Source organism: Acomys russatus, chromosome 2 (assembly GCF_903995435.1).
Source record: "Acomys russatus chromosome 2, mAcoRus1.1, whole genome shotgun sequence".
NCBI lineage: Eukaryota > Metazoa > Chordata > Mammalia > Rodentia > Muridae > Acomys > Acomys russatus.
Genome location: NC_067138.1, coordinates 19,817,665 through 19,830,271, shown reverse-complemented (window position 1 = coordinate 19,830,271; position 12,607 = coordinate 19,817,665). Strand labels below are relative to the sequence as shown.

The 12,607-nt window shown below is 45.1% G+C and overlaps 1 protein-coding gene across 1 annotated transcript in view; it reads right to left on the bottom strand.

Annotated features, from left to right (window-relative positions):
• Window positions 1-9,899, bottom strand: part of Lactb2 (lactamase beta 2) — a 37,657-nt gene extending 27,758 nt beyond the window's left edge. Inside the window, exons 1-2 of the mRNA XM_051158912.1 lie at window positions 9,722-9,899; window positions 2,203-2,366 (exon numbers count right to left, since the gene is read on the bottom strand). Of these exons, the coding sequence (XP_051014869.1) occupies window positions 2,203-2,366; window positions 9,722-9,843 (286 nt within the window). The 5' untranslated portion in view covers window positions 9,844-9,899. The remainder of the gene's footprint in view (window positions 1-2,202; window positions 2,367-9,721) is intronic.
• Between the last annotated feature and the right edge of the window lie 2,708 nt (window positions 9,900-12,607).

The window sequence follows — 12,607 nt, the reverse complement described above, 5'->3', positions numbered from 1 at the left end:
CAGGCTGGCCTTGAACTCACAGAGATCCATCTGCCTCTGCTTCCTTGAGTGCTGAGATTAAAGACACATGTTCACCATGGCCTGCTGCCTCTGAGATTTTCTAGTCATTTCTATTCTGTGTGTACGTTTCAAAGTAGTTCTTCATAATGTCATCTGGCTTCTGACACCAGGGAGGTGATGGGGAGATGGTCAGATGGAAGATGAGCACCCTTCTCTATCTAGGTGCCCACTTAACGGTGAAGGGGTCATGGTCGCAGTTAGTAACAAGACTACCTATGTTGTTAGTGTTGAAAGGGGTCCCAGAGACTCTACACCTGAAATAAACATATATGACTCCTCACGAATAGGAAGAAAACCATTACTTTACCAATCAGCACTGCCAGTCATTTAACCAGGACAGTATATATGTATAAAAAATAAAAGCACTTAAAATCTGACATAGTTGGAGAAATGGAACTTTCAAATGGAGTGAAGACCTATAGTGGATACTCCTTCTGAAATGCTGAAGAGACAAGTCAGCAGAGAAAATCAACAAGAGTGCTTTTAAGACAAAGAATGTGCTGTTAAGAATGGATTCAGGAGTGCATGCCATTAATGCCAGCACTTGGGAAGCAGAGGCAGGCAGATTTCTGTGAGTTCAAGGCCAGCTTGGTCTACAAAGAGAGTTTCAGGACTGCCAGGAATATTACACAGAGAAACCGTGTCTTGAAAAACCAACGAAGAGCTGGACGTGATGGCGCATGCCTTTAATCCCAGCACTCGGGAGGCAGATGCAGGAGGATTGCTGTGAGTTCAAGGCCAGCCTGGTCTAAGTGAGTCCAGAACAGCCAAAGCTAACACACAGAGACACTGTCTTGAAAAACCAAAAAAAAAAAAAAAAAAAAAAAAAAAAAAAAGAAAAGAAAAACCCAACCAACCAACCAAAAAAACCATATAGGTAGCTGGCACTGAAAACTACTTGAACCACATTTGTCCTCCTGGTAATTAATCAGTAAAACAATACAAACCAGGGGAAAGTACTGTACAACTGAAGAGTCTAAGAACACAGTGCCCAGGGATTCAGGGAAGAAATTATGCAGAACTTTAAGGGAACCATGAAGCAAAGTATCTTGGAACCATTTCCATGCCACCCTAAGTCTGCACACAGCTTGTGTAGCTCCTGCGAGGCCCAGAAAGGCAGACAACAATATCTTTCTTAAAAAAAAAAAAAAAAAAAAAAAAAAGGCACTAAAATTTTAGTAGCTATAAAAGGGTGTGTTAAACCTCTCTTCTGCTTTCTCTTAATCAACTGAATGGTCATATTTACATAAATATTTGTTATTTTGTCTGGAACCTAGAACTATTTTTCTCTAGAGTACCCAAAAGGTGATTTTCTATAATTCTCTAATACTTTTAGAGTGTTATATTTTGACTGTCATCTGTCACATGGAGTCCAGTATGGAAGTTCCCAACCGGGGTGTCAGGCTGGTGTGTTTGGGCTTAAGGATGCTCACTCTCTCCTGTGGTCATTGCTGTTATCTTTGTGCCAAGCACAGTACCTGACACACAGCAGGCACCTGACTGTCTGGTCAATGAATGTCTCCATCTAAGAGTTTGATGGTAGGATAAAGGAATTACGAGAATAGGCAGGATGTCTGTACTGAATAGGTCTCAGGCAGAGAAAGTTATCGGTACACTGATCTGTTGTCTGGGTTTCCATATATATTAGCGGCTATTTTAACATTATGTAACATCATGTAAGGTAATCTGCTTGGGAACAGACAGTAATAGCAGCGACCTTACAGTACCCAGGGAAAGTGTTCAGTGTGGTGCCTGACAAACAGTAAGTGCTTAACAGTTGTTAAAGTCTGACACTGTGGTTGTCACAGAGCCCAAACTAAAGCTTAGCTTTTTCACTTTCTGTGTCACCTCTGTTACAAGTGACAGTATTCAACTTGTATTTAAAAAAGAAAAGAGCTGGGCAAGGTGGCACATGCCTTTAATCCCAGCACTTGGGAGGCAGAGGTAGGCGGATCTCTCTGAGTTCAAGGCCAGCCTGGTCTACAAAGTGAGTCTAGAACAGCCAAGGCTACACAGAGAAAAAAAAAAAAAAAGAAAGAAAGAAAAAGAAAAAGAAAAGAGAAGAAAAAGAAACAAGACTTTAAATTATCAATTATTTGTCAAGCACAGCCTTCTGCAGTGAGCACCATGTTTTCTGCTTACCACCGCCGATGTTTTTACAAATATCTACTATGCCTCCGGAATGGTCATGATGCCAGTGAGTCACTAGAATCTCCTGGATTGTTGTGCCGAATTCCGCCAACGCTTGCTTTAAACAGCTGATGTATTCTGGAACTGACGGCTCTCCTGTGTCAATGAGGATTCTCCTACAAAAGACATGCAAGGCGATCACAGCTGGAACCTAGAGTTCACATTAGCATATGTTTTACCCAGGGAACTTGATTCAATTCAAGAAACTATAAACTACTCTTAACATATTACTCCAGTTTAAAGCAATCTTACTGTAAGGAAGTTCTTGGAAAGACATTATGGCTAAGTGTAACTGTGAACTACGGGCTGTCAGCAGAGATCTCGAGCAAACATGGCATTTCAAGTAAACCCAGTGCCACTTGGAATGTATTCCTAAGGCAGACATTTCACCATTACGTTCAGAAATTAAGTCACTTGCCTAGCGTTACTTTGCCATAAAATGGTAGAAGCAGCACTCAAGCTCAGGTTTTCTGATACCAGAATATGTGCCCTTATGTAGTATACATTCCAGACAGGCTGTATGTTTTTCAAGTATCTCACAGAATCTAACACCATCCTTAAAGAAATGCGGTCTATTTGTGGGTGAAATGGCATACTTATAGACTATTGTTCGGATAATGCTGGTTTAGTAAATTACTGGTTGTAGATTCTCCCCCAATGACCATGACGTCACTAGCGCTAAGAAGTTAGCCAGGCTTCTAGTTCCAGGAATGGTATCTTTCTTGTTGAGCAGGTTTATACCCACAGATAAACACCCTTCACCAAGGAAATAGATACATTTCTACATACAGCCATAACGAAGGCATTTTGGCCATCAATGGACACGTTTACTAGCTGACTCTAGAGTTCTAAAGCACAGTTAACTTCAGTGCTTCTCAAACTGAAAGGGAACAACCAAACTCATTCCACCGAGCCACTATCACCCTGACATCAAAACCATACAATAAACATGTTTTCTGATGCGGGATCTACATTTTTGTTTGTTTGTTTTTCAAAACAGGGTTTCTCTGTGTAGCCTTGTCTGTCCTGGACTCACTTTGTAGCCCAGGTTGGCCTTGAACTCACAGAGATCTGCCTGCCTCTGCCTCCCTGAGTGCTGGGATTACAGGCCTGCACCACCACTGCCCGGCCATGAACGTTTTAACCTCTGGCATTTCATAACCACACCTCACTGATTTGGGCTGTCTGAGAAAGATTAGCCTTGACAGGCATGAGTCATTCATTCTTCATCTCCAACTGTGCCATGTCATCAATTCTTGCAGGAATATAAACAGCCCTGCTTACTTTCCAATGATGGGTGGAAGGGGTAGCTGTGTAGGACCAAAACCAATACCTAGCAGAAGGCATTTTCTCAGGGCATTAAATCGGGCACACAGAGGGTAGCACTGCTTGTTTTTCAATCATGAGGTCCTGAGTTAGGATCTCCAGCATCCAAAAAAAAGGCAGGCACATGATGGCTTGGGCCTGTAACGCCAGCGCTAAGAGGAAGAAAAGGAGGTAAGGGGCAGGAGGGCAGGAGGGATGAATGTCGGGTAGATGGGAGGGCCACAGAAGTGAGACAGGAGGACCCTCAGACACTAGGGCTCACTGGCTACAGGAGACGGTGGATGATGGGCCTCATTGGCTAGTCAGTGGAGCCAAAAAGGTGAGTTCCAGTTGTAAGAGGCCATGTCTTAAAAGATAAGGTAGAAAGCATCTGCCGTCACCCTTTAGCACCTCCCCCAGACACTTACATATATACACAAACATTGCATGCATGTATATGGGAACATACCCATGGGAACATACCCATATACAACATACATACATGTACCCCCCCAGGTGGTACAAAGAGATAACTGGATGGTTATATTCATTTGATGGGTTTGTTTCTAATACCTACAGCCAAGACAACCAACTCCTCTTGTACTGGAGCAGGGAGATAGGAAGGTAGGAGCAGGGAGTGCAGTGTGCCCTTGTACAGGGTAGTGACTTCTAGAACAATAATACATTATGTGCATATCTTAAAAGCTAAAAGGGCTTTGAAAGTTTTCACAACAAATGATAATGTCCGAGGAGATAAATGTTTAATCTGACTTAAGCATTGTGCAAGTATCCAAATGTGTTCATGACTTTGCTGAAGCTTTTACATTATAAGGAAAGACAAAACTTTAAAAAGTTGCCCTGTCAGGTAAGCAACTCATAAAGGCGCTCACAGCTGAGCCTGACAACTTTTTAGTTCAGTCCGTAGGGCCCACGTGGTGGGAGGGAGACTGACTCCTTCAAGTTGTCCTGTGACTCCCACTTGCATGTTGGCACATATACACACACACACACAAATAAAACACACACAAACAAAACACTCACAGAATTAAATGCATGAACGTAGTAAGGACAGTGACCTTACTGCTAATCTTTATTGAGGGGACAAGTGGGTGGACTTCAGAAATATACTGTAAATTCTTCTGCATATGGGCATGCTGGCTCAAGGATGCAGAAGGCCCTAACGAGTGAACACAGAAAGCCTGAAATGCCATAAAGAACATTTGGAAGGTATAAGTAACAGGACCTGCAGGAAAAGGCAGTCATTCTGAGGCGAGGTTGACTTGGGCTGCAGAGAATTTATTTAGATGGCATCCTTAGACACCTTCCCTTGCCCCACCCCCAATTATTTATGTGACATATAGTGCTGTGTTAATTTACTCACTGCCGTCTGCATACCCTCTATCATTTTACCATTGTTGAGCCCCATGAGGGAAGGACACATTTGTTTGTTTGGGAGTCCATTGAGGTACCTCCATATTTGCAACCGACTATGGAATGCTTGGCCCTCTGTACATTCAGTCACACTAAAATAACAACTCAATATATCCGATTAATCACCCACTAGGCCATGATCCTAGAAGTTTGGCTGTCTCTGTGGGTTTTTGTTTGTTTTTGTTTTCAATGTTTACTCCAAATTCTTACTGCTCTTTAACTGCCTAAGGTCCTTAAAAAGAATCCGTCCATGCATTGTGTCAAGAATACTATGAACTTTCAAGCCACAAAGCTCCCTTATTACCACATTTAAATCACTGCCTTGTCCTCCCCCTAAGAAGCAGTTTTGAAGCACCTGGCAATCTAACACTGACTTTAAATTTTTATAGTCCAGAGTATATCATGGCGATAAAAAGTTACGACAAAATTAACAGGGTTAATAAACAGGTTTACTTAAGCCAGTAACAGAGAAAATAGATCTTTGGGAATGCCTGTGTTGCCTGTGTGCAGATCAAAGGCTGAGTAAAAACAACCTCGGGCAATTGAGGTTCCCAGGCCTTCCTTTGTGTTTGTTTGTTTTTGGTAGACTTAACTGGCCAGTTTTGGTCTAATAAAATTGAGATTGGCAGTCAGGCATGGTGGTGTACACTTTTAACCCCAGCATTCGGGAAGGCAGAGGCAGTAGATCGCTGTGAGTTCAAAGGCCAAGGTCCAAGCAAGTCCAGGACAGGCAAGGCTACACAGAGAAACCCTGTCTCAGAAAACAAACAAACAAACAAATGGCAAAGGACACTTGGACTGAAGCTAATATGACCCGAGCAAGTCCTAGCACAAACACAACCTCCTCAGAATGGCACAGTATCCAGACATTATAAAACTGGAAAAAAATGAGTTTGAACAAGCATTAAGAGGTAAAATGTCATACAAAATAATATTCGTACCAGAAACATTTAAAACTCTATGGCCTTAGCCAGGCATAGTGGTGCATGCCTTTATTCCCAGCACTCAGGTGGCAGAGGCAGGTGAGTTCCAGGACAGCCTGGTTTACAAAGCGAGTCCAGGACAGGACAGCCAAGGCTATTACACAGAGAAACCCTGTCTCGAAAATCCAAACAACAAACAACAACAAACAACCAACCAACCAAACAAAATCTCCGTGGCCTTTCTTCTATTATAACATACAAAGTCTATCCTCAGAGTATGTACAATTTTGATAGGAAAGGTTAGGATTTCAGCTATCAGAGGAGAAAGGTGACAATGCCCTGGAAAGGCTTCTAGAGTGTCTGCAAATTAGGTACCAGAGATCTAGTGAATTGAAATATCTCTGCATTGACCAAAACAAGGGAGGAAGAACAGCTAGGGCTGTCAGCACGCCAAGAAAAAAGCAAGGGGACACGCAGCGAGGATCCACTCTTCCATCTCCTCTGTGCAAGACTTGGTGTTGGGGAGACAGAAATAAGTCCTTGTGGAGCTTCCATCAACACATGGCCAAGTAGAGAAAGGCAGTGAATTTCTTATTCATACAGACCCTAATCTTAAAAAAAATTGCTGTTGCCAGGCATGGTGGCGCACGCCTTTAATCCCTGCACTTGGGAGGCAGAGGCAGGTGGATCTCTTTGAGTTCAAGGTCAGCCTGGTCCACAAAGTGAGTCTAGGACAGCCAGAGCCACACTGAGAAACCCTGTCTTTAAAAAAAAAATAAAAGAAATGCTGTTGAGATAAACACCATGTAATCCACGGTGTGCAAAAATAGTGCAAATTAGTATAGTCTGACAGGTCTTCCACAAGAAAATGACATTTCACATGTGCTCTTACGGGTGAATGAAGTTAGGTGAAGTGGGAGAAACAGAATCAAGTGCAAACCAAAGCCTGGATGGAGAAATACACCTCATCTGGGACACTAGGAAGGCCAGCATGGCTGGACCAGAGCCTTTTAAGATGAACAAGATGGCTACGTTTGGGAGATTGGACTGACAGGGGACAAAAGGGGAGGCAGGTAAGCCAGTTAGAAGGCGAATACAGACATTTCCTTAAGGACTGAACTGACTAATAGTCAAAAACACATTCCCAAGATGGTTTAGATGTGGGCCAGAAGGAGAGAAATGTTAGGGAGCGTTCAGACATTTTGTTTGATAAAATACACGGCCGGTTCTGTTTACCAAGACAGGGTCCAAGCTGGGCAGTGGTGGCACATGCCTTTAATCCCAGCACTTCGGAGGCAGGTGGATCTCTGTGAGTTCAAGGCCATCCTGGTCTACAGAGTGAGTTCCAGGACAGCTAGAGCTGTTACCCAGAGAAACCTTGTCTTGAAAAACCAAAAAAAAAAAAAAAAAAAAAAAAAAAAAGTCCAGCAATTCAGGAGGACGCGGATAACAGAGGAGAGCTAAGAAAGCCGTAAGCACCAGGTGTGGTGGTGCATGCCTTTCCCAGCACTCAGGGAGGCAGACAGAGCTCTGTGAGTTCGAGGCCAGCCCGGTCTACAAAGAGAGTTCCAGGACAGCCACGGTTACACAGAGAAACCCTGTCTCGCAAAACAAAAAATGAAAGCAGCAAGCTACGAGCCTGATCGAGGTTGGGCTTGTTTTAAATTTGAGTGTTATTAACAGACAGAAGATAGGTGAAGCCAAGGAAGCACGTAAGAGCACCAACTATAGCGTATGAAACAGCAGTGGTGTGTCCGTTACCTTTTCCACTGTTTTGGCACAGTGCCTAACAAAAGCAATTGACGGAAGGGGTTGCTTTGGTTCAATTTGAGGACACAGGCCAATATGGAAGGGAAGGAGTGATGGCAAGAGCCACTCTAGCCACGGCAGCGGAAGTGACAGCTGGCCATATTTTGTGCATGGCCGGGAAGCAGAGAGACCGAGACAGATGCTTGGTCATCTGTTTGCTTTCTCTTTTTAAAAACTCACTTTAGGACTTGAGTACACAGTACGTTTCTGCTATTCAGCGTAGGGCTTCCTACCTCAGTTAAACTTCTCCTTGAAATTCCCTTCTGGAAGTTTGTATTCTAGGCGATTCTAAACTCAGTAAGGTTGACGTTAGTCTCGGTTGACCATCACAGGGAGTTAGGAGTAGGCAGGTGAGATTGCTCAGTGGTTAGGGCGCTTGCTGTCAAGTCTGACAAGCTGAGTTTAATCCTCAGGAATAACAGGGTGAGAGGAAACGAATTGCATGCTATAAGTTATCTTGTGATTTCAATATTCCAGCCATGGTGTGTGAATGCCCCCCTGCCCCATGCACATACACAGGTATAAATAAATGCATTTAAATAAGATGAAGTGAGGATTGAATTTAGAGGGACGCAAAGGTCTGAGAGATGCTGGACAGGATACTGTGTTAGCAAATCAAGGAGGGAATGACCAGTGAGTCCCAACGTTAGCACAAAAAGAATATAAAAATGCCACTGAGTTTAATGAGGCAGAGCCACCTATAGCCTTGGACCTTCTCCTGAGGTCAAATAGTGGACACAAATCTTGGCACATTTGATTTGGACCCACTTAATATTTGTTTCTAGTCACCCTTCAGTTATGTTGACTGGCATCATCTGCACATGAAATATTTTAGCTTTCCTTACTACTTACCCAGCCTATAAACTAAAACTATATCACTTAAGCGGAGTGAGTGAGTCCACTGCACATTCCTTCTTAGGAAGATGGGGGTGGGAGGCTGAGGGGGTAGGGGCAGGGATGGGGACGGGGGTGGGGGGACGATGACCATGGGTCTGCTCTTCCTCGGTTTCAGCTCTCCTAAGGCTCTTCCAGGACAAGTATTTGGTTGTGCTGAGTGTGAGTCAAACGTGTAAGGAAGTCAGTGTGTATTTTCCATACAAGTTAGCCTCTCAATGCAACCCAACGATTTTAACCCTCAAAGAAAGGCAGGTTGTGTTGAATTTCCGGGGACCATCCACCCCACTCCAACAGGGCATTCATTCTCCAGGGTTATTTGGACTCTTAGGTACCGACTTCAGAAAGAGTTTAAAATGACACACCAAAGAGAATGCCCGTGTACTCACTGGGCTGAGGGCAACCCAACTCAGGCCAATCCCTAGAAATTAGGCACTAGGCTGCTTAATGCTCTACCCCTCCCTACAAGTGTGCAGGAAGTCTCAAGGTCCCGCACTTGACCCTGGCTTTGTTCACACTGGGCTTCTCCTTACTTGCCTGCATGACTTAGAATACTCCCATTTCCCTAGAGTCAGCTGCTTGTAAATTTCTTTTACTCAAGAAGGGTAACTATGGTAGACACTTTAAATGCGTACAAGCCATATACGATTAGAGGAAAAAGCAAACCGGGTTCCGCAGGGGCTGCGTTGCTCTTTCGGTTTTAGGTTGAATTGGAAGCAAAATTCTGCCCTCTACTGTAAGAGAACGGTTTTGGCACAGCCAATAGCTTTCACTAGGGGAGACTCTGGGCAAAAACGAAATCAGAGAAGCCAACACTGTACACTTTTGGGGCACAGGAGCAAGGGCCTTGCTATATGACGCTACCAAGCTTGAAATTGGCTATGTAGATCAACATGGCCTCGAACTTGCGGTGACCAAACTCTGGATTTCAAGTGTGCACCAACGCACAGGCTCCGGTGAACTAACTCGGTCACTCCCTGCGGGCGGCGGGACAGCAAGTACAGCGGGATTCAGAAGCGGGAAGTCTGTGTTTCTCTCTTCGGCGGAGCTCGGGAAACCTCGCCTCCCCGCCACGCGAGTGTGTGAGCTGCCGGGGGTCGGGGCTTTACCTGTTGCCGGTCCCCACCAGGTACGTGTTGGTGCCTTGCAGGGTCATGGGACCCGGGTTACAGCCCAACACGCGCACCACCCGACTGGACAGCTGCTCGATGCGCTGCAGAGTCACAGCCATCTTTACCCCGGGTGACCGCGGCGCCCAGCTCGCCGTCACTCTGTGCGCAGCTGCCCCCGGACCCTGTGGGCAAGGCGGCGGTCACGTGGGGTGGGCGGGGTGGCGGTCACGTGAGAGACAGAGCGCGGAGGCCGGGAGAGGATTGGCAGCCGCCATCAGGTGACCGGCTCCGCCTTCCGGACAGAGATCTGAGGTGGCCTGAACCGGCATTGACCTGAGGGGAAGCCGAAAGCCGGCTCTGTCTCGGAGCCTGGTGGGTCTCCAGACTTTGTACCCAAGTAGTCGAGCATATCCGTGACGATGAGCGACACGACTTCTTAGGAAAGTTACCCTGCAGAGATGGGGGAAGGTGGCGGATAAGGGTAGGCAGGCTGAGTCACTGACCCGGGAAGGAATGGCAGGCTAGGTTTTAGGCAGCGGCACGGTGTGACATTGGAGAGTAATTTACTTTTCGTAATATATGATGCAAGCGATGCTTACATAGCACTTGAAGCTGAGTGCTTCATGCCACCCTGGGTTATCCCTTTTCAGTCTTCAACAACAGGGGGAGAAGTGTCCCTGCACACCTGTGGAAGCCAGAAGGCATCTTCACGTGTCACCTCAGGAAGCCCCTCTACGCTTCACCAGCCTGGACTCACCACTTAGGCCAGAGTGGCCAGCTGTTGACAGCCCCGGGGAATCCCCTGTCTCCCCAGGGTAAGCATTATAAAAACGTGACATCATGCCCCACATTTTTACGTAGATTCTGGAGGCTCAAACACACAGGTTGTCATGTTCACAAGGCAAGCTCTTTCATCCCGCTTTAATCCCCAACTCTTAAAATCCCATGTAGTCCTCAACTCTTTAACAGGCACAGTTTATCACCATGTTAGAAATGTAAAATGGGCCGGCCGGTGGTGGCGTATGCCTTTCATCCCAGCACTCGGGAGACAGAGGTAGGCTGATTGCTGTGAGTTCCAGGCCAGCCTGGTCTACAAAGTGAGTCCAGGACAGTCAAGGCTACACAGAGAAACCCTGTGTCAAAAAACCAAAACCAAAACAAAACAAAACAACCCCCCCCCAAAAAAAACCCCAAAAACCCAAAACCAAGCTGTTTCTACTTGTTTTGCATCAACACATGATCCCATCTGCGGAGACGAGAGGAGCTTTATCTATCTTCCTCTCTATCCTACTCTTGCCCAGAGAAATAGGCTGGTTTTATGTCCAAGGTGAAAGTGACTTATTTTCTCTGTAATGAGATCTTTTCCAATTGACAAGAAATAACCATTGCTTCCCACTTAAAAATTTGGGTTGTAAGTTACTTTAATAAACACACGGAATCTATGTAGAGCATATGCACTACTTAGTCCACTCCTTCTAGAAGCAATGGTGCAATTGATAAGTCTTTGGTCTGACTTTTAGGACAGTCGATTTTAAATCCTTCTTTACAGAAGGAATGGCTTTACAAGTATACAGCTCAATCTTTCAGAGTAGTTGAAATGTATATTTGCTATGTCTAAGAAGTTTCTGGTTTGTGTTGCAAGAATGAACTTAATTTGAAAAGCAGTACTGAAAGGGTCACGTCGGTTTTTTGTTTTTTGTTTTGTTTTTTGTTGTTGTTGTTTTTTGGGTGATGCCCAATATGCCCTGAGAGTACCCATCAAAATCATTTAAGTCAGGTTCTTATCCCATCAGGATTTATTCACAGCACTTGTGGAGGCCGACTGCTGAAAGACCCAGCATCACTGCCGCTCCCCACAGTGCTTGCACACAGCTCCAAAGTCCATCTTTTTGTGCAGTGTGTCAGGTCAGAGTCATCCCCACATTGGGGTGGGCTGTCTGGGAGTGCAGCTGCCTTTGAGTCATCCCATACTCCTGTTGGTAGCCCTAGGTTTTGCTTTGTTTTGTTTTGTTGTTAGGGTTTTTGAGACAGGGTTTCTCTGTGTAACAGTCCTGGCTGTCCTGGCCTTGAACTCACAGTGATCCGCCTGCCTCTGCCTCCTGAGCGCTGGCATTAAAGGCGTGCACCACCATGCGTGGCCGGTAACCCCAGTTTAAAAAAAAAAAAAGTTCATTGATTTATCTTTTGTATATGAGACTAAGATAATGATACATAGACAGCACCAGATATTATGTTATATTAGGTTTATTAAATAAGCATGGGGAGAGAAGGAAAAGGGGAGGGGTACCCCAGAGAGAGACAGAGACAGGAAGAGTAAGAGGAGAGAGTACAGAGAGAGAGAGACCTCACGGAGCATCTATCCTTTTATATGGCCCTGGCTAGGGCCACACTCCCGTGGCAGGTAAGCAATGACATCACAGGTAGGCAGACTGAAGCAGGATCCTAACATCACCAAGTTGGACATTGATGATACAATTGTTGCTTTGGGCAGTGCTGCTGTGTCTTCCCAGGAAAAGTCTGTCACACACCACTTTTCACTGACATAACCAACGATGAGTTGGGCGGTATGATTACATGGTCTTGGCTACAGGGTAGCAAGGCGTGCAACTGAGGCTGAGCAGGCTGGGTGGGGAGCATCTGTGGAGGACATTCCAATACAGCTGTCCTTTTCCACATGGTGCGTGTTAATGTGCCTTTTTGCTATGCTATTAGGAGTTAGACAGACTTCCTGGGAGGCAGACAGACAGGGAGAGGGGCCATGGCTAGATGGCTAGGGAACAAAGATGGTAAATTTCCAAGATGGCCAGCTCCTTCCTCATTTTTCTTTCTTTTCTTTTTCTTTTTTTCTTTTTAATTTCTTTATTTCTTTAATCTCTTTTTATT